The sequence below is a fragment of the Pongo abelii genome, chromosome 11 (genome assembly GCF_028885655.2).
Source record: "Pongo abelii isolate AG06213 chromosome 11, NHGRI_mPonAbe1-v2.0_pri, whole genome shotgun sequence".
Taxonomy (NCBI): Eukaryota; Metazoa; Chordata; class Mammalia; order Primates; family Hominidae; genus Pongo; species Pongo abelii.
In genome coordinates, this window is record NC_071996.2 from 133,915,169 (window position 1) to 133,938,189 (window position 23,021).

The window sequence follows — 23,021 nt, forward strand, 5'->3', positions numbered from 1 at the left end:
AGCCTCATATTAAATTTTTTATATCACAGTTTACATCTTTTTTTATTGTGTGTTCCTTAACAAATTATTGTAGCTAGGCTGGGTGCGGTGGCTCATGACTGTAATCCCAGCACTTTGGGAGGTTAAGGCGGGCAGATCACGAGGCCATCCTGGCCAACATGGTAAAACATATCTCTATGAAAAATACAAAAATTAGCTGGGCAAGGTGGCACGTGCCTGCAACCCCAGCTACTGGGGAGGCTGAGGCAGGAGAATCGCTTGAACCAGGGGGTTGGAGGTTGCTGTGAGCCGAGATCACACCACTGCAGTCCAGCCTGGCAACAGAGAGAGAGACTCCATCTCAAAAATATATATATATATTGTAGGTATTATTATTTTTAAGTTTTGTCTTTTAACTTTTATACTAGAGATGTAAGTGGTTTACACACCACCATTACAGTATTAGCATATACTGTATTTTGACTGTGAACTTATTTTAACAGTGAATTTTGTATTTTCTTGTGTTTTTATTTTATTAGTTAGCATCTTCTTCTTTCAGCTTAAATAATTCCCATTAGTATTTATTGTAAAGCAGGTCTAGTGGTAATGAACTTTCTTAGCTTTTGTTTGCCTAGGAAAGTCTTTATCTCTCCTTCATTTCTGAAGGACATCTTTGCCAAATACAGTATTTTGGTGGGCAGTTTTTTCTTCAGCACCTTTAATATGTCATTTCACTGTCTCCTGGTGTGGAAGGTTTTTGCCAAAAAAGTTCATTGCTATCTTTATTGAAACTCCCGTATGTTATTTGCTTCTGTTCTCTTGCTGCTTTCAGGATCCTCTCTAAGTTCTTGGATCTTGACAGCTCATGTTAGTGTAGTCTTGTTTAGATTGAATCTTTTGACCTTCCAGTACCTGAAGATTTATGTTTTTCATCAGATTTGCAAAGTTTTATGCTATTATCTCTTTAAATAATCTTTCTATCCCTTTGTCTTTCTCTTCTCCTCTATGAATTTCTGCAACTCAAATATTTGCTCTTTTCACAGTCTCATAAATCCTGTAAGTGTTCCTTATTACTTTTCATTCTTTTTTCTTTTTCCTTCTCTAGCTGTATTTTCAGAAAACCTGTCTGAGTTCAAATTCTTTCTTCTACATGATCAATTCTGATATTGATGCTCTTTGTTGCATTTTTTCATTTTATTCGTTGTATTTTTCAGCTCCAGAATTTCTGTTTCTTTTAAAAAATTTCAATCTCTGCTAAATTTCTCATTTTGGTCATTTATTGTCTTCCTGATTTCAGTGAATTGTTTCTTGGTATATTCTTGAAGTTTGCTGAGATTCCTTTAAACAATCATTGTAAATTCTTTGTGAAGCAGTTTGTTATCTTCATTGCTTTGGGGTGAGCTATGAGGAGATTATCGTGTTCTTTTGATGGTGTCATGTCTCTTTGATTTTTCACATTTCTTATTACCTTGCATTTATAGCTGTGCATTTAAGGAAGTAAGGACTTATTTCAGCCTTTGTAGACTGGCTTTGTCTGGGAAAGCCTTTCACCCTACTTAGAAATTCTAGGAAGTACATCTTGCATAGACCAAAGAAAGGCTTGCTGCTGAAGGTGCCTAGGATAATCAGTGGGCAGGTCTATGCTGGGGCAGGCCTTGAGCCAGAGTCTGCAGGAATCTACACCACTGGTGCAGCCCTCTTCAGGCACTTCAGTGAGCCTGAAGACCAGTGCATGAGAGGCAGCTTGGTACTGGGATGAGACTGAAGGCCAGAGCCACTGGTAGTAGTCTGGGTTCACTGAGGCTGAAGTAGTGCTGGGGCAGGCTGGAGACTGCATCTGTAAGGGCTGGCCTGGAGCCTGGGGCTTCAGGATTCAGCTTGGGTTCAGTGTGAGCTTGGAGGTTCAGACCATGTGTACCAGCTGGAGTATCTACAAATAAGGAAACTGCTGATTTTATATAGAGTTTTAGGAAACATAGTTCAGGCACTACAGACTTTCAGAAACAGGAGTGTATGAATAGTTTAGCATTTAGCCATCAACACGGGCTTTCTGGAGGGGGCTGCTGCTGATTGGCTGGCCTTCAGATGTGTAGAACTGCCACTGATGGGCTAGCTCTCAGAAATGTGGTTAGTGATATAAGTAATCAATGGCCAATTAGGACAAGTTGAAACAGTTACTTCTTACTACTTTCTTTTTGTTTGTTTGTTTTCTTGTTTTTGAGACTGAGTCTCTCTCTGTCACCCAGACTGGAGTGCAGTGGCACAATCTTGGCTCACTCACTGCAGCCTCTGCCTCCTGGGTTCAAGTGATTCTCCTGTCTCAGCCTCCCAAGTAGCTGGGATTACAGGCGCATGCCACCATGCCCAGCTAATTTTTGTATTTTTAGTAGAGACAGGGTTTCACCATGTTGGCCAGGCTGATCTTGAATTCCTGACTTAGTGATTCACCCACCTCAGCCTCCCAAAGTGCTGGGATTACAGGCGTGAGCCACCGCACCTGGCCACTTCTTACTGTTTTCAAAGAACATTAGTATTTTCTGGAATGATAAGAGCTTTTTAATTTTTTCTATTTTACTCTCAGGACTACAAGTAGAAAAATAAAAGTAAAGAAAAGGAGAAGGAGGTGCAAAACATGGGGAGAGCATGACTCTGTTATGTGTCAGGTGTGATTATTGGAGCAGGTATATTTTTTTTCCAGAGAGCACTTCACCTTGGCTCAGAATATTAGTGTGCAGCATCATAGCACTGGGAACTCTTCTCTGGTCACTGTCTAGAGGTCACCCAAGGAATGTGTGTGACCTCTGGAAGTTGAAAAGACAAGGAAATAGGTTGTCCTCTCCAGACCCCAGAAAGGAATAAAGGCCTACTAACATAATGACTTTAGGCAGTGAGACCCATGTCACGCTTCTCACTGACATAACTGGAAGATAATAAAATACAAAAATAAAAATAAAATAACTTTTTTGTTTCTCATTAGTATCTGGTGAACTAGAAAATTACCAAATGACCAAAGAAGGAGAATCAGAAGAGCTTGTTTCTAGCTTGCTATGATGTGATGTACCAAGTAATTATGACTTAAAAATGTTAAAAACAGAAACAGCGTTCTGACAATGAAAAAAAGACAAAAGAGGATAAAAAGGGAGACTTAAAGGAAGAGTCAAATTTAGGGAGGAGCAGTGAAAGAAGATTTCGGAGGAAAAAGTAGAGAAGAAGGCAGCAACCAGGGTGCAGAAAAGAGGGTTATTGGGGCAAATTAAAAGTTCATAAATCACAATTTTTCCCCAGGAGCAGAGCGACCAGCATGTGAAAATGAGAAGTGTTCCTATGTCATGTGTTTCTCAGGAGAAGTGCCAGAAAGCCCGGAAGCAAGGAAGGAAAGTGACCAAGCATGTGGCAAAATGGGTAAGGCTGCCTGAGGGCTGCAGGATGGGGTGGCTCAATGGGCCCCACAGACCCTGGGAAGAGGGGAGGCAGGTGCTCCAGTCCGCCCAGAATCCTGTTCTCTGCATTTGCTTCAACCAAGCCTTTGGGGAACTGCAGGGAGGCAAGAGATCATTATAAAGTTTTACTTATCAAGATGGGCTCTGTTGATTACATATGGGTGACGTCATAGAATGGTGCTCTTTAAAGTGGCAGTTACCCTGTTTATTGCATTAATATGTTAAGTCACACTCAATATTCCATGGAACCCAAGATAACCCAGTGAACTTCTGCTAGTAGATAATAGTGTCATTTTGCTACACCTTAGTAAGGCCTCACCCAAAAGACAACTAATCCTGGTACTTAATTGTCAGGGGGAAGACTGCAGGTCTACTCTTAGCCCAACATGTATTTTTGATAGAAGACCCAGGGCCCATCCTAGACTCCTAGTTCTCAGTTCAGTGGGTTTTTGGTTCCTCTAGAAGAAACAGACAAATGAGTATCCAAACATCTTTATAAACTCAAGCCTTCATACTATAGTATGAATTGTCCTAAAATCTATAACTTTTATTTATTAATTTCTGTTTCCTCACCACCACTTGTTATTTTCTAGATACTGTGGATATTGCAAACAACTCCACTTTGGGAAAACCCAAGAGGAAAAGAAGTAAGAATAAATAAGAATTTACTTGCTTTTGATGTTACCAATGCATTTTTAATGCCAGAGTTTTCTTTTTGTGATTGTTACTATTTCTGTTATTATTTGCAATACTGTGGTAGACAGAATGATGGCCACCCCAAAAAATGCCCACCTCCTAATCCCTGGACCTGTAATCTGCTATCTTACATGGCAAACGGGACTTTACAGATACAATTAAGTTAGAGACCTTGAAATGGGGAGATGATCCTGGGTTATGTGGTGGGCCCAATCTAATCTTGTAGGCTTTAAAGAGTGGAGAACTTTTCCTGGCTGTGGAGAAAGGAAAATGTGACTATGGAAGAATTGTCAGAAATATGTAATGTTGCAGGCTTTGAAGATGGAAGAGGGAACCAAGGAATGTGGGTGACCTCTAGAAGCTGAAAAAACAAGGAAATAGTTTGTCCTTTCCAGCCCCCAGAAAGGAATGAAGGCCTACACCTTGACTTTAAGCAGTAAGACCCGTGTCACACTTCTCACTGACGTAACTGGAAGATAATATATTTGTGTTGTTTTAAACCACTAAATCTGTGGTAATTCGTTATGGCAGGAATTAAGAGTAATACAGATTTTAGTAGTTGGCAGTGGGGTGTGGCTATCACATATTCCTGAAAGTGTTGGGGTGTCTTTGAGATTGGGCAGTGGAAAGAGGTTGGAAGAATTTTAAATAGTGTGATAGGAAAATCCTAGATGAAAAAATGGAAATTAAGTCAATTAATAACCCTACAATGGCCTCTAAGTGCTCAAGTTAAAGAAAGAGTCACATGTAATCACTTTAAATAAAAATCTAGAAATGATGAAGCTTAGTGAGGAAGCTATGTCAAAAGTTGAGATAGGCTGAAAACTAGGCCTCCTGCAGAAAATAATTGGCCAAGTTATGAATGCAAAGGAAAAGTTCTTGAAGGAAATTAAAAGTGCTACTCCAGTGAACACTTTAATGATAAAGCAGAACAGTCTTATTGCTGATGTGGAGAAAGTTTGAGTGGTCTGGATGAAAGATCAAGTCAGCCACAACATTCCCTTAAGCCAAAGCCTGATCCAGAGTAAGGTCTTAACTCTCTTCGCTTCTCTGAAGGCTGTGAGATGTAGAAAGCTTCATAAGAAAAGTCTGAAGGTAACAGAGGTTGGTTCATGAGGCTGAAGGAAAGAAGCTGTTTCATAACATTAAAGGGCAAGGTGAAGCAGCAAATGCTGATGTAGAAGCTACAGCAGGTTGTCCAGAAGCTCTAGCTAAGGTCATTGATAGAGCTGGCTACACTAAACAACAGATTTACAGCGTAGACTAAACAGCCTTCCATTGAAAGAAGATTCTATCTAGAACTGTCATAGCTAGAGAGGAGAAGTCAATGCCTGGCTTCAAAGCTCCACAGGACAGGATGAGTCTCTTATTAGAGGCTAATGGAGCAGGTGACTTTCTCTTGAAGCCAATGCTCATTTACCATTCTGAAAGTCCTAGGCCCCTTAAGAATTATTCTAAATCTACTCTGCCTGTGCTCTCTAATTGGAATAAAGCCCAGATGAGAGCACATCTGTTTACAGCATGGTTTACTGAATATTTTAAACCCACCATTGAGACATACTCCTCAGAAAAAAAGACTCTTTTCAAAATATCACTGTTCATTGACAGTGCACGTAGTCATACAGGAGCTCTGATGGAGGTGTACAAGGTGATTAATGCTATTTCCATGCCTGCTAACACAACATCCATTCAACAAGCCCATGAGTCAAAGAGTAATTTCAACTAGCAAGTCTTAATATTTAAGAAATACATGTTATAATGCTATAGCTGTCTTTATACATAGTGATTCCTCTGATGAATCTGGGCAAAGTCAATTGGAAACCTTCTGGAAAGGATTCACCATTTCACATGCGATTAAGAACATTCATGATTCATGACAGGAGGTCAAAATATCAACATTAGCAGGAATTTGGAAGAAGTTGATTACAACCCTTATTGATGACTTTGATGGGTTTAAGACTTCAGTGGAGGAAGTCACTGTAGATGTGATGGAAATATCAAGAAAACTAGAATTAGAAGTGGAGGTTGCAGTGGTTCACACCTGTAATCCCAGCACTTTGGGAGGCCAAGGCGGGCAGATCACCTGACATCAGGAGTTCAAGACCAGCTTGGCCAATATGGTGAAACCCTGTCTCTACTAAAAATACAAAAATTAGCTGGGCGTGGTGGCTTGTGCTTGTAGTCCCAGTTAGTCAGGAGGCTGAGGCAGGAGAATCGCTTGAACCCGGGAGGCGGAGGTTGCACTGAGCAGAGATTGCACCGCTGCACTCCAGCCTGGGCAATAGAGTGAGACTCCATCTCAAAAAAAAAAAGATGTGGAGCCTGATGATGTGACTGAATCACAGATCTCATGATAAACTGAGTGGATAAGGAGTTGTTTATTATGGATGATTAAAGAAAGTGGTTTCTTGAGATGGAATCTGCTCCTGGGAAAGATGCTGTGAACATTGTTGAAATGACAACAAAGGATTTAGAATATATTCGTTGATAAAGCAGCAGCAGGTTTTGAGAGAATCTACTGTGGTAAAATGCTATCAGTAGCTTTATATGTTACAGAGAAATCTTTTGTGAAGTCCATCAACACAGCAAACTTCATTACTGTCTTATTTTAAGAAATTGTCACAGCCACCTCAACATTTATCAACCACCACCATGATCAGTCAGCAGCCATCCACACCCAGGCAAGACCCTTTACCAGCAAAGAAGTTATGATTCGCTGAAGGCTTAAATGATTGTGAGCATTTTTTGAGCTATAAAGTATTTTTAATTAAGGTATGCCCATTGATTTTTTAAGGCATAATGCTATTGCATACTTAATAGACTACAGTATAGTGTAAACATAATTTTCATATCCACTGGGAAACCAGAAAAATTGTGTCTTGCTTTACTGCAATATTCACTTCATTGCAGTGTTCTGAAACCAAACATGCAATATTTCTAAGATATACCTATATGTTTTATTCCAAAGATGTTTGAAATTTTTATCTGATCAAATCTGTCAGTCTTTTCATTTATGGTTTCCAGGTTTTGTGTACAATTTACAAATATATTATCCTCCTCATAATTTGAAAACATTTTTACTTGCTTATAGAATATTTGAAATACTTTTTAATGTTTAAATCTATAACACACATATAATTCATTTATTGGTGTATGATGTGAGATGATAATTAAGAGATATAACCCCAATACTTTTTTCTTCGTGATTTGAAACGTGATTTTATATATGTTTTCCCATATACACAGATCTGTGTCTTATCACATTTCTTTATCCATTCATCTGTTGACGGAGACTTAGGTTGTTTCTATGTCTTAACTACTGTGAATTATGCTGCAATGAACACGGGGGTGCAGATATCTCTTTGAGATACTGGTTTCATTTCCTTTGGATACATACCCCAAAATTAGATTTCTGAATGGTATGTTTTTCTATTTTTAATTTTTTGAGGAACCTCCATACTCTTTTCCATAATGGCTGTACCAATTTACATTCCCACTTACGGCATACGGGGGTTCCTTTTCTCCACACCCTCACCTATACTTGTTATCTCTTGCCTTTTTGATAATAGCTATCCTAATAGGTGTGAGGTGATATTTCATTATAGTTTTGAGTTACATTTCTCTCATGGATGGTTAGTGATATTGAGTGCTTTTTTATAACCCATTGGCTATTTATATGTCTTCTTTGGGAAAACATTTATTCAGATCCTTTGCCCATTTTTAAATTAGGTTATGACATGGTTTTGTTTTGTTTTTTGCTATTGAGTTATGTGAGTTCCTTATATATTCTGGGCAGTAACCCTTATCAAATACATGGTTTGCAAATATTTTCTCCTATTCCATAGGTTGCCTCTTCATTTTTAAAATTATTTCCTTTGCTGTACAAATCCTCTAGTTTGATGTAGTTCCACTTATTTATTTCTGCTTTTGTTGCCTGTGCTTCTGGTGTCTTATCTAAAAAATAATTGCCCAGACCAACATCGAGGAGCTTTTTCCCTGTTTTCTTCTTTGAATTTTGTGGTTTCATGTGTGACATTTAAGTCTTTAATCTATTTGGAGTTAATTGTTGTATATGATGTAAGCCAAATATCTAATTTCATTCTTTTGCTTGTGGATATTCAGTTTTCTTAGCACCATTTACTGAAGAGGCTATCTTTTCTCCATTATTTGTTCTTGGCACCCTTGTCAAGATTAAGTGCCCCTTCTTGACATTTGTATTTATCATACTGCTGCAAGTCCTAGTCAGAGCAATTAGGCAAGAAAAAAAAAGTCATCCAAATTGGAAAGAAGTTAAATTGTCTCTGTTTCCAGGTGACATTATCTTCTATGTAGAAAACCCTATAGACTCCACCAAAAAACTGTTGAAACTAATAAATGAATTCAGTAAGGTTGCAAGATTTAAAGATCAATTGTGTTTCTATGCACTAACAATGAACTATCCAAAAAAGAAATTAAGAAAAAATCCCATTTACAATAGCAACAGAAGGAATAAAATGGGAACAAATTTAATCAGAGCTGAAATATTTGCACACTGACAACTATGACACCGATGAAAGAAACTGAAAAAGATACAAATAAATGGAAAGACATCTCATGTTCATAAACTGGAAGAATATTGTTAAAATGTCCATACTACCCAAAGTGATCTGGATAGTCAATGAAATCTCTATCAAAATTTCAATGACGTTTTTCACAGAAATAGGAAAAAGGAATCCTAAAATTTGTATAGAACCATAAAAGACCCAAATAGTAAAAGTAATCTTGAAAAAAAGGAACAAAGCTGGAGGCATCACACTGTATGATTTTAAACTGTATTACAAAGCAAGAGTAATCAAAACAGTACTGGCATAAAAACACATATAAACCAATGGAATAGAATAGGGAACCCAGAAATAAACTCATTAATGTATGTTCAAGTAATCTTTCATAAGGGCACCAACAACAGGATTTTCTTTATGTAAATGTTCCACACTTTCATTTTTCTTATCTGCTTTATAGAGCTATATATAAAACAAATTCATCACCTTAAGATATAACTGAATTTGTTTTAACAAATGTGTGCAGTTATATAAATACCTCCACAATCATGACATGTGTCATTTCTATCACCCCAAAGTCCACTTGTGTTCTTCTCACCTCTCTCTGATTCTTGACAACAGCTGATTTGTTTTCTGTTCATTTGTTTTTTAAGAAATGAGGCCTCACTACATTGTCCAGGATGGCCTCAAACTCCTGGGCTTAAGTGATCCTCATGCCTCAGGTTCCAGAGTAAGTGGGAATACAGGCATGTACCACGCACCAACCCAAGTTGTTTTTTTTTAAGTGCTGATCGCTTTACATCACTCTAGTTTTGTCTTTTCTGGAGTTTCATATAAATAAATTCATACAGTATTGAATTTACTTATGTTTAGCCCCTTTCACTTAACATAATGCTTTTGAGATACATCCATGTCGTTGTGTGTGTTCGTAGTTATTCTGTTTTTCATCGCTGAGAAGTATTTCTTTATATGAATACATTACAGATAGTTTTTTCACTTGTTGATAGGCATTGAAGTGTTTCCAGTTTCAGCTATTACAAATAAAGCTTGATAGGAACATCAAAACACAAATCTTTGGGTTGGGCATGTTTTATTTTGGGGGTTGAATGCCCAGGAGTGGTGCTATTGGGTCATATGAACATATATACGTATGTTCAGTATTTTAAGACTCTGCCAAAATGTTTTTCAAAACGATTATGCCCTCTCGCATTCCCACCAGTAATGTGTGAAGCTTCTCATTGCTCCACATACTCACCAATACTTGATAGTGTTAGTAAAACTTTAATTTTTTTATAAAGTCTACATTTACCATTTTTTCCTTTATAATCTGTGATTTTGAGGTCCTATTTAAGGAATCTTTTCCTAACTCAAGAACCTATGTTTTCTTCAAGTTTTTGGTGTTAGCGCTTATTTAGATCTATAACCCATTTTGAGTTAGTTTTTGCATGTAGTTTGAGCTAAAGATTGATTTCTTTTCTTTTTTTGCATATGGATATTCAATCATTCCAGCATAATTTGTTGAAAAGAGTATCCTTTCTGCATTGAATTAGTTACTTTGACATCCTTGTTGAAAGTCAGTTGGCCATATAGGTTTAGGTCTATTACTTGACTTTTTTTCTGTTCCATTTATCTGTATGTCTATTTTTATGCCAATATACCATCTTGATTACTACAGTTTTACAAATCCTGAAATCAGGTAGTGTAAGACCTCCAGTTTTGTTTTTCAGAATTGTTTGGCTATTTCAGACCCATGCATTTTGAAGACTCTTCTATCTTGCAGCTCAGCTACTGTCAAGATCACATCATTGTCCAAGGTGCCTGCTAAGCTGCAGCCATAATGTCCATGTTCTAGGCCATCAGAAGGAGAAAGGGTGAAGAGCAAAATTACCTTCCCCAGAGGCCTATTACTTTTGCGAGAAGTTTTCTCCAGAACTCCCCTCCTCTCATAATATTCTGCTCTCATCTTAGTGGTCAGATCTTAAACTGGTGGCCATGTCAGGTGTAAGAGAGGTTATGAACTGTGGTTTTTCTCTGGAAATATTGACATCTGCAGTCTTGGAGGTATTCTGTTAGTTGATCAGGAGTGGAAAGTAGATATGTGGAAAACAGTATGAATTGACTTTGCCAATTATTTAAAATTTGTTGAATGTTCTTTGCATCCTAATGTGTGGTCATTATTTGTAAATGTTCTATGCCACTTGAGAATAATGTACATTTGAACTATTTGTTAGGCTCTGGCTTCATTCCGTGCATATCTTTATAAAGCACAACTTTGTTGTTTAAGTTTGGGTTCATAGTAATTTATTTCCTCCATCAAATTTCTATAGAAACTTGTTAAATTCTCACACAAGGTTGTATATTTGCCAATTCCTCCTTATTTTGTTCATTTTCTTTAAATATGTTGAGGCCATTAATGACTTTATAACTTCTTAGTGGATTTCTTTTCTTTTATCATTATACAGCATTCTGCTTTATCCATATTGATGCTTTTGCATTAAAATCTTTTACCAAGTGCTAATGTTGTTATACAAACTTTTTTTTCATATTTTTCACTCAATTTATGTTAAGCCATCTTGTGCAGCTTTGTTTTATGTCTCTTGTAACAGCCTTAGCTTTTGCAATTTTATCTGATAATCTTAGCTTTTTAATGAATTTTTATTTGTTTTCATTTATTATGATTCCAGATGTATATGGACCTATATCTTCTGTGGTAGTGTTGACCATTCTTAATTTGTGTTTTTTTGTGTGTCTCTTCCCTGATTTCTGATGGATTGATATAAAATTCTATATTCTCCCTTTTCTCCTTGCTAGTTTGGAAATCAAAGACAAAATTTCTGTAATCTTATTAATCATGCCCCAAACCCCAGAGATGACAAGGATCTTGTAATGGTTTCACTACAAATTGAATACCCCATCTCTACCATTTGGCTATTATTGTTTAATATTTAATTTTTAACTCTAAATTTTGAAACTATTATTTTTACAGTTGATATTTACTTAAATCAATTTTTTAAATCATTTTATGTACTCACCATTGTTCTTTTTCTTTGGTTTCACTTTTTGTCTAGCTGAGGTGAATTCTTTAGTTTTTCTAGTGAGTGATCTCTAAGTGGTAAATTCTCTAAGTGCTGTATGTACAAATTTGTCTTTCTTTTGATAGAAATTTTTAGCTAGGTTAAAAATTCTAGGTTGATATTTATTTATTCTCAGTATAGTAAAGTGATTACTACATTGTCTTCTGGAATCTATGGTGTGGCTAATAAAAATCATTCTTTTATTGTAACTATAAATTTTTGGTAAATATTCTGTCCTTTCTCTCTAAAAGCTTTTTTCCCCAATTTTTAATCATGAAAATTTCAAGCATGCAGAAGACTTGGGAGAATTGTACACTAAACATCAATATACTTTCACACAGATTCACAATTAACATTGTATCATTCCTGCTTTACCGCTTTTCTATCTGTATTAGTCCATTTTTACACTGCTGATAAAAACATACCCAAGACTGGGTAATTTATAAGGAAAAAGAAAAGAGGTTTAATGAACTCACAGTACCATGTGACTGGGGATGCTTCACAATCATGGCGGAAGGTGAAAGGCACATCTTACATGGCAGCAGGCAAAGACAGAGTGAAAAACAAGTGAAAGGGGTTTCCTTTATAAAACCATCAGATCTCGTGAGACTTGTTCACTACCATGAGAACAGTACAGGGGAAACTGCCACCCTGATTCAATTTTATCTCCCACTGGGTCCCTCCCACATGAAAATAAGGGAGCTACAATTCAGGATGAGATTTGAGTAGGGACACAGACAAACCGTGTCACTATCCATATATACATTTTTTTATCCACTCAATAACTCATGGTCAAGTTTGAAACATTTCAGGGTTGCAGACATCAGTACCCTTCCCCCTCAAATACTTCTGCATGCATTCTTTTTTTAAGATAAAATTTACAATGAAATGCACAAGTATTAAGAGTACCATTGGATAAGTTCTTATAACCACACTTTTCTGCACCATCAAAATCTTTATCAAGATACAGAACATGATCATCACCCTGGAAAGGTTCCTTATGTCCTTTCTGGTATATCTCCACCCACTACCTATCAGGGCAATCACTACTCTTTGTTTTTACATGATAACTTAATTTGGGTTTTTAAAAAACTTTATATAAATAAGGTTTTACAGTGTGTTCTCTTTATTGTGAGATTTATTTCACTCAGCATGTTTTTGAAATTCATTCATATCATTGGATGTATCAGTAATTTGTTCGTTTTCATTGCTAGCATCCATTGTCTGAATATACTGAATTTTGTTTATAATTCTCCTGATGAACGTCACCTCAAGTATTTCCAGTTTTTTGCTATTAGGAAAACTCTCCTCAGCACATTCTTGTAGAAGTCTTCTTGTTTTCTCATATCTCTTATCTAAATACCTAGGAGCAAAATTGCTGGGATATAGAGTAGACACATCAGTTCTTTCCCCTCAAGACCCATGAAAAGGATGGTGCAGAGCAAGCCCAGGTGGATGGTGCACTCACAAGTGTGTGCTGCAGTGGAGGAATGCTTCATTGAGGAAACCCACGGGGTTTGCTAGCTAGGCGACTGCTAGCAAACCTGCCCAAACCTTACCTCCGAGGGAGATATTATCTTTTTAGCTGGAATGTAAGCAACTCACCTCTGGGGATATTAAGCAAATCTCTCCTGGGGCCATCTCCTCTGGAAAATTTCTAAGGAGGGAGATGTTCTCCCTCCTTAGAACTGGAATACTGGTCAGGGAATAAATTTGCCCTATAATCTGGAGGCTACATGATCTCTAGCTTCCAAGGCTGCTTGCTATTCTGACATCCTTGAAGTAATACCCTGATACCGTGAGTACAGAAATGCCATGGAGAATAGCTTCTCAACAAATTCTTCCCACATTTTTGCTTCTGGCAAATTTCCTCATGAAGACACTACCCCATCAGCCACTCTGATTAATTTGACTCATGGGTCCAGATACATTTGATTTGTTAAATGTTGTAGGAACAAATTGCAAATGTAGGTGCAGTGGCTCACTCATGTTATCTCAGCACTTTGGGAGACCAAGACAGAAGGATCACTTGAGGCCAGGAGTCCAAAAACAAGGAGAACAACCAAAACAAGCTTGGGCAAGATAGTGGGACCCTGTCTCTCTACACACACACACACACATACACACACACACACATTTCATAAATCGCGAATGCTTTAGGTCTTTAGGTCCCTTATGACCAGCTGACCACCTCTAAGGTACAAGTCACCTTACGTGAGGGAAGCAAGTTAATGCCTGGCTTTCATACAATAAGCACAAGCCCCAGAGCACACAAGGTGCTCGAAGAAGGGAAATGTTTCCAATTGTTGAGCTTCCCTGAGGGGGATGTACATTTGTCAGGGGGAAGGTGAACAGTGCCTCCTATATGGCTCCTGGCTGGCTGTAAGCCTTGGGGTTCCCAATTCTGTTCGTTGTGTCCAGTTCTTGATTTGTTTGTGTATGTGACTGGGGAGAGGATGGCATGTGGGGGGACTGCTTGAGGACAGTCTGTCCAATCTATCCTCTTTGTCCATGACACCAACTAGGTAACAGTCACCCCCCCACCTGCCCCAACAAATGACTGAGAACAGGGGTAGGGACAATGTCTAGAGGGTTCTATGTGGGACCTCAGAAGCTGGGCCCAGCCCCTGCCATCTCATGCCTGGTGCGGAGAGGCTTACTCACCATTCTCAGAGGCGGGAGCACTGGAGCAGGGTGTTTTCCTTCTGGACAAAGGATCCAGGGTAGTTCTGAAAGACAGATATCACCAATGCTCCTGCTTCCTCCATACCTCCTAGGGTTGGAGGTGTTCCCGCCTTAGATCTCTGGATTTTTGCTCTTGCTTCACTGCTGCAAAATCTGTGTGTACCATTCTGGTGGCTGTATCTTCATCTTTTTCTCCTAATCGTCTCTTTTCTCACTTAGATCTTCCATCCACAAAATTAGATACAAGTAGAGCAAAAGCATTTTCATTAGCTGTGTCTGGAGTGAAATCTGAATCCCCTGGGCCCTCAGAAGGCTGTGCCCACCAGGCTGATAGGGGAAAGAATGAGACATCATCCCTAGGAATGACCAGGGTCACAACAGAATCCTGAATTTTCAAGATAGGTCTACAGAACACTTGCAATCCCCACGACTTTTGTCCTGGTCACTATCCGGGAAGGAGATTATCCCTTTCTGGGGATTGCTCCCTTCAGTGAGCCTACTGCCCTCCCATAGTGTGCGGACAGGAGGAGATGAGGGACAGTCAGAAAATCAGTGCACTGTGGAGTCACTTTTCTGATAAAGGGCACCTCAGACTGCAAATGGTCCAGATGGCCAGATTCATGACACTGATGAGTTTCTGGGGTCACAATAGCATTCCTGGAGTCAGCTGCTCTGCAGCCTGAAGGAGGGCTGACAGTGTGGAGGCACTGCTATTACTTAATGAAATTATATAGAAATTCTATAATGATTATGTAATTACATAACAAAAACTCTCCATATCAGAGTTCAGAATATCTCCCAATTTCCAATACAGAATATTATCCATAACACCATCAACCTCAAGGAGGATGTCCTCTCATTGCACATTTGAATTTACACAACAAACGCTTGAAAAAGGAATATGCAACAGCAGTTATCATTCACTCTAAGGTGCCAGCAAGAGTTAATTTTCAATTAAAAATATTGTTTCAAAGGAAGGTCATCTCCTAAGTCTCTCCCAAGCCCATGGCCCAAGGCTCATGCAGAATTAGAATAGAACTCTGTACTCAACTTCCACACTACTACACTGATCATAAAGAATTTTGCCCCATTCCTGTGGACCAAAGTATGAAAAAAATCTTGTACACTACTAGCATATAAAGCTCAAATAATTATATTTATTCCTCTGTATAATTAACTTTATTCTCTTTGGTTTGAAGGAAAAAAGGGGCATGGCTGGAGCAAAATGAGAACGAGAAGGCAGAAAAACAGCCAACAAAATGGTAAGCAGGCAAAGTGAAGAAGTAGTTACAGCTTTTGAGTTTATTAGGGCACTGTCCATTGTATTCTGGAAGGCCTGCAGTTCCCCAGGGCCAGGAGAGTTCTGTACCTCCTGTATCTGTTAGGATGTAGACTAACAGGCTGTGACAAAGAGGCCTGAGAATGCAATGGCTTTCACAAAATGGTTTCTAATGCATGTAATAGTCCAGAGGCCCACAGTTAACAGGGAGGTGTTATCATCCTCAGTATGACTTTCTTTAGTAGCTCAATAAATTTTTATTAATTTGGAAAAATGTTCTTAAGAGGGTTAAATGAAGAAAGCAAGGTGTATGTGTATGTGTGTGCAACTGTAAAATATATATATACGTATATATAACCATATTTTATGTGAAATATTTATACTTGTGAAAGTATGTTTTTGTGTATCTATCAATCCTTACATAGATATATGTAATTATTTATCTGTGTGTATGAAGAGATATAAAGCTATAGAAAAATCAATGGCAGTTCATTTATAAAGATATATGCAGTGATTACATTTAGTCAGTATAATAGAGGTGATGTTTATATTTTTATTTGTGGTATTTAAGCGTGTGTGTGTGTATTAAAATTTTTAAAATCTTCAACTTTTATAATGAAAAAGTGGCCTTTAAAAGGTAACATATGCAAAAAGAAAAGCCTAGGAGAATATTTTTTAACAAATCACCATCTGGAGGTAGCCATCCTCATCTGTGGCTATCTCCAGATGATGATGTTTTAGACCATTTTATTTTCTGAATTTTCCATAATTATATATGTTATTTATTTTAGTCATGGTCTAAGGATTTCCTTTCTCCTAGTCAACGAAGGTTGTCTTATTTTCCAAATGATGCTCAGTTTTGAATCAGTGGATCTATATAGTAACATTTTAGAGTCCTATTGAAAATTGTTTATCTTCACCAATCATATATCTTCTGTTCTTCTGTTCTTGCCAGTTTAAGTGTCTGCCCGGTTTGTGGATGTACATTTTTGTTTGGAAAGAAAAACAAGTGGTTGCATTTATTTTAAGAATGGGTGTTTTTGGCTGGGCATGGTGGCTCATGCCTGTAATCCCAACACTTTGGGAGGCTGAGGCGGATGGATCACTTGAGGTTGGAGTTCGAGACCAGCCTGGTCAACATGGTGAAACCCTGTCTCTACTTAAAATACAAAATTTCACTGGATGTGGTGGCAGGCGCCTATAATCCCAGCTACTTGGGAGGCTGAGGCACGAGAATCACTTGAACCCAAAAGGCAGAGGTTGCAGTGAGTTGAAATTATGCCACTGTACTCCTGTCTGGGAGGCAGAGAAAGACTCTGTCTTAAAAAAACAAAACAAACAAACAAAAAACAAGAATGGGTGTTTTCAAATAAAAAAATTATTTGGACTGAGTCATTGTAACATTTTCATTTAAGTCTGTGTGTATTATCCTAACACATTCTAAGAGACTTCAATGTACAGTTAAATTCTGTGTGTAATTTAGAAGTCAACACTCCCCAAAGCAGAAAATGCTCTGGACACCTGCTCGAGGGGATCCAGAATGAAACCCAGGACTCCCTCACTTGCGTTTGGTCCAGCCTGTGAGCTGTTGTTCTGCCCAGTTCTATTAATACATTTTCCCCTGCCTATCCCCAGTTAACAGCAAAGCCGATGGCCAGCTGGTCTCAAGTGAAAAGAAGGCAAACGTGAATCTGAAAGACCTTTCCAAGATTAGGGGTAAGATAAAGTTTGTACCACTTTTCATTTGCCCTGCAGGGCAATGCAAATGTTGAGGTTTTGAGGAGCCTAGAACCTTTATTGTTTACTAGTCAAACTTAGTCAATTTCAGAGCAGTGAAATCTAAAAAAAAGCAAACCCATTAGAAGCCAGGGTTGTAAGTTGATTGTATTCATATCATAGATCTTATCTGTCCAGGTTCTAAAGTTGTTTTCTTCTGTGTTTTATCTGATTTTCCTGGAAATTCCTTTGCCTTAAATCATTGGCGAATTAAAATGGCTGGGCCTGGTAAATTGTAAGCAGAATACAGGTTTATTTTCTCACTGCCCTTTCAAGTCCTCCTCCTAGATGAGTTCTTTCCTGTCCTGAGCAAGTCCTATCGCTTTCCTGTTCACTTTTCACAACAATAAGAGTCTCATTTCAGTAATTGAGAGTCTTTCTGACCAAGTATTGAAATTCCAGTTTCCTCCCCAGCTTAAAGCACCTTCCCTCCTTCAGCCTGGGCAAGCCTTAGTCTGGAACACATATAGTTGGGGGTGACATGGTCAGTGTCTTCTCTTATTCTGTCTTGGCCCTACCCCCACTCCATAGCTGTTGGCTTGGTCCCATCCAGGATTGGGGAGGTGAGAGAGATGGGTGAGATCAGAGTGTGGAAGTGTCTTGCCTGACAGGTGCAGCCGTGAAATGACATTGCAAGTGGTTGATGCACAATCACTAGCTCTTTCTTCCATGAGATGCTTTCATCAAGTCCACTGCAAGGGAAGGGGAGGGGTCAGGCATCACAGCTTGACTTATTTTGAAAGAAATAGAGCTTTACTTCTACAACCTGGATGTGAGTGAAGGGCTGAACCTGGCATAATCAGTTCCACCAACTCTTTCTATGGTCCCATAGGTGGACTGGTACATTGTCCTAGGATGTGGGTGCTTGGAACTTGGATAATCAACTCAACCTACTTGCTTGGGACTTTCTCAATTTTGCCAGTGAAACTCTCATGTCCTGGGCACCCCCTTAGTCCTGGACAGACCAGGACAATTGGTCATTCTACTTGGTACTTATTGGATTGTTCCCAACAGTTGGGACTTGAAGTGAAATTTTGAGAAAACAGGAGGAAATTGAAGACTCTGTCACACTTCTTTCTAGAGGTTAATACCAACCATAACAATTATTTTAAAACAACTTTAAATGATATTCTGACCACCATAGTATTTATTAGGGTTTGTGATAGGGTTTCAGTATTGTTAAATGAGTATTACAGCCTGAGACACAATAATATTTGAATCCTGCCTTGCTCAGCCACTGGATTCTGAGAGTAAAACACAGTAGCGCTGCATTATGAATTTGCTGGATTTAAGCTCCAGATTGTTCTGTACCAAGACCTCCACAGACTAGAGTAGACTTCATGATGTTTCTTTTTTCTCCCTAAAAATATGAGGCCTAAGCAGATTTAATGAAAGCTAAATCCGACATACCCACTAGTCCCAGAAAAGATGTAACCAGACAGAAACAGATAGAGAGAAAGGAAGAAATAACTCTGTATTAGCTGGACTGTTCAAGGTTGTGGCCAGAGCTCTAGTGCCAAGCCTGGCTGGAATATAGGAGGGAAGAGAGCAGCAAGGATATGACATCTGGATCTATTCTCACTGTACGATGAGCGCGGACCCTCAGGAGAGGAGGGAGGGGGGTGAAGCAGTGAAGAGGAGAGACCTGGAGATGTCCTGGACTTCCAGAGTCCTCTTGGCATCTTGCATGGGAGAGGAGGGGAGGAGAGCTTCTCGGAGAGCCAGACCTGTGTGGCTGATGTTCTATTGCCTAGAAACCTCATCTTCCAGAGGCAGGCAGCAAGGTGGAGCAAAAAGATTAACATGCCTCATGGAGAACCACATTTCCACCTCTTTAGTAGTTTTTCTTAGCCCTTGGCTGTTACTATACAAGCCTCCTACCTCCCTATACAAGTTTATTAAACTCTCCTAAAGCTCTTCTTTGAGCGCCTGTTATCTTGGTTAAATATTAACAGGATGACAACTTGCAAATTTGAAACTTGTTTGATCTTGGGATAAGATGTCTGTAATTATCAATATTGGTTCCTTGGGCCATTTGGGTCTTAAATGGGTAAAAACCTGATCAGTAACTGTGTAGTCTAAAGACCAGAAAGTGGAATTATATTACCAAGCCATAGGTCCACTTTGGGTCCGATTGGTCCTTTCTACTTTGCTGGCCTAATATGCTCATAATATGCTTAGAGTTTAGAGCACTTAGGAATAAGTAGGTTGGAAAATAATATTTCTCCATGGGGTCTACATGACCCTGATCAGCACCCCCAGATGGTGGTCATTGGATGGTGGACATCCAACACAAGAAGGAAGGAACATTTTGCTTTCCTGCCTTGGAAAATAAAACACATTTGAACGATAGTAAACATTGAGATGCCCATCCACAGCCAATTAGCATGCGCATGGGAGAACATCGTCGGCTGCAGTGTCTGCCATGTCAGTCCTTAATTACTATTTGGAATGAAGGCTGTGGAAGTCTCAATTCTACCCATTCCTCATGATTAACCTTCTTTTGATTAGTTTTTTAGATCCTAATATTTATTTTTTCCAAAGCCATGTGGACGAAGCCCGGGTCACATTTACGATTACTTTCAGCACAAGGGTACAAATATCTTCCCTCAATGTGATATGTGCAGCATACATCTCACCTATGGAGCACCTAATAGGGTTTCCCTTAACTCACAGAACTGTCATTTATTTTTGTGTCTGCTAAGAGAAACCCAAACGCCTTCACTTAATTTTGTAGTTTTGTCTCAATTTTCTCTGAATATTTTAGTCTCTGTAATGACAGTAATCATAATTTTGATCTTGCAAAGATTAAATAAATTAGTGGATGTGTAAGTGTTTAACATATATTACATGCCATATATATTTCAAATATATATTTGAAATGAAATATGAAATGAAACTTCAAAATATGAAATGAACCTTCAAAATACGGAATGAAGTATTTATACTGTTGCTTGAGATATATGTGAAATACTGATTTCAATTAGTTTTTTTTCTAATGTAAGAATAGGAAAATGAAATATAAAGTGAACCTAATATTAGCTGTCTAATTCTTCATACCTTAAAGGCTAGGGTTTAAATCTTTTTATTTATATATTAAACAAGCTTTTGGAAAGTTACATTTAAATGGAATTTTTGAAAAGCAGCAATATATGTAATACAGCTGCTCATCTGTGACTGTGATTATATTATTCTACTTTCTCAGAGAGAAAGAGAGGCAAACCTGGAACCCGCTTCACTCAGAGTGACAGAGCTCCACAGAAAAGAGTTCGATCAAGAGGTAAAAAGAAAAGAGGATTGCACTTTCAATAACTAAACATCTAATTTCTTGCGCTTTATGCTATATTTTCAGTAATAAACCTATTTCTTTAATTGTTTTATGAAGCTGTACTAACTATTGAAAAACGTATCCTATGAAGTCATTTTCCAAAATGTATCAAGGAAAGAAGGAAGTAAGTTGGTGATGGATCTACAACCAGACCCCGGGGCCCCAGGGGTCACTAAAGTACTACTTCCACTGAAAAGATAAATTTCAAGGCTGAAGATAGTCCACTGCTGTATAAAGGGTATAACCCATAAGTTATTTAGCTGATCTTTCTCTGGCTACACAGAAAGCCATAGGTTGCACACTAAGGTTGAACCAGAGTTGTGGTTAGAGATCTGTGTCCTAAGACTTTTTGGCTTTTTAAAAAAATCTTTGTGTGATGTTGTGCTGACCACTTGGCCTTCTTTGCCTTGGTTTCCTCATCTGAGAAGCTAGAGGGTGAATTAGGCCAACCACCCTTCTTGTTAGTCCATCCCAGTCTAAATAGTGTGCCCTTTTCAAAACCAGTCTCAGGACCAAGGACTTCTTCCCCTGCCCATCATGGCGTGTACACTTCTGTTTGGAAGGGCAGGATTAGCTGCTCATCCTCCTGGAGTTTTTCTTTGAAAAACTTTCACACCTACTTCTGTAGTATCAGGTTCTCAGTTCCCCACCCCCTGCTTGGTACAATTTTCAGATTATTCTAGAGCTCCCTGAGCTCCTTTCTCAGCTGTGGAGAAAGCTGATAGGAGGGGAAAATGGAGCAAAGCAGAGATAAAAGTAGAAGGCAGGCACCGTCTCCATTAGGTTATCTCATCATTAGCCTCTCCCTCCTTGACCAGTCAGTGCTCAAATGGGAGACTGATTATGGTCTCTGGCTTCATCTCTGGCTACCTAACTGCTGCAAAACAGAATAGCTGGAGAGCACTCATCAAACCAATGACAACAACTGTATGTTTCATGGTCATATAAGAATCAGTGGAGCTTACTACATTGGAAGTTAAAACAGTTTTACTGAAGTCTAATTTCTCTGATAAAGCATTCAATTTTCTGTGAAATTTGAAAGGTGAAATTGGGGCACACATTCTGTAGTTACATATCAAAAATGCCACTTGGAAGAAAGACTTTGAAACTCTAGAGATTTATGGAATAGAATTTCCTAAGTACTCTTTGTGCCTTTATAGGATTTACCTCAGTGGGGAGGGGGGATGTGCCTTTGCAAAATGAGACAGAATGAAGAAATCCTCTCTTTCAGCTTCAAGAAAGCACAAAGATGAAACTGTGGATTTTCAGGCTCCTTTACTTCCAGTGACCTGTGGTGGGGTGAAGGGAATTTTACATAAGGAGAAATTGGAACAAGGTGGGTTTCATAGTCTTCTTTAATTTGCAGCTCCTATCTGAAGGCATCACAAGAAATGGTGAAATTATTTGTGTGAATTACACATCATTCAAGGAGTTTTGGGCCCAGTTTGGCTTGAGGGAAGGAGGAAGGGATCCCTAAGATGACATTTTCAGACTTTAAGAAATCACACCCATTAGATGCTGATTCACATATGGAGTGTCCAGGGGGTACCCAAAGAACAAAAGAGAAGGCAGGAACGTCAATTCACAGATGGAAAATGTCAGGTATTTTACTTTGAATCAGACAGAAAAGGGAAGAGGCCCTCAACCTCAAGCTTCATATTCTCTCTCCCTTCTGGAGTGCTGTCACCAAGGCAGGGTGCTTGGCTTAGGGTGATAATGATCACAGGTTTTAACATTAGGAAGCCTGAGTTCCAGCCTTGGCTGTGCCAGGAATGACTGTTCCATTCTGAGTAGAGAAGGGGACCTTTCTGAATGGGAAATTTCTCATCCAAGAGAGGGAAAAATAATTAAAAACCTACCTCATGATGTAGCTGTGAGAACTAATTTACATATTAATGTAAAATATTTTATGATTGAAAATTATAAAACTGTCAAAAATGTCTATCAGAATGGCCTTCATCTCAGACCTCTCTTAACTTGGCTTTTTGAGCACCAATTAATATAAATGTTTTCATTGTGACTTTTTTAATAGCTTAACTGAAATACAGTTCATGTATCATGTAATTCACCACTTAGAGTATACCAATCAATGACTTTTTTCATATTTTCACAGGATTGTACAGCCATTATTATCATCTAATTTTAGAACAATTTGTCCTTCACTAAAGAAAACCCCATGTGAATTAGTAGTCAATGCCCATTGACTACTAATGCCCAGCCCAATGC

The 23,021-nt window shown here is 38.6% G+C and overlaps 1 protein-coding gene across 2 annotated transcripts in view; it reads left to right on the plus strand.

Annotated features, from left to right (window-relative positions):
• Nucleotides 1-23,021, plus strand: part of SP140L (SP140 nuclear body protein like) — a 73,553-nt gene that overhangs the window by 37,714 nt on the left and 12,818 nt on the right. For both annotated transcript variants that reach the window (XM_063713112.1, XM_063713111.1), the window contains exons 5-10: nt 3,265-3,381; nt 4,013-4,066; nt 15,612-15,674; nt 17,327-17,407; nt 20,673-20,747; nt 22,027-22,131. In XM_063713112.1, the coding sequence (XP_063569182.1) occupies nt 3,265-3,381; nt 4,013-4,066; nt 15,612-15,674; nt 17,327-17,407; nt 20,673-20,747; nt 22,027-22,131 (495 nt within the window). The remainder of the gene's footprint in view (nt 1-3,264; nt 3,382-4,012; nt 4,067-15,611; nt 15,675-17,326; nt 17,408-20,672; nt 20,748-22,026; nt 22,132-23,021) is intronic.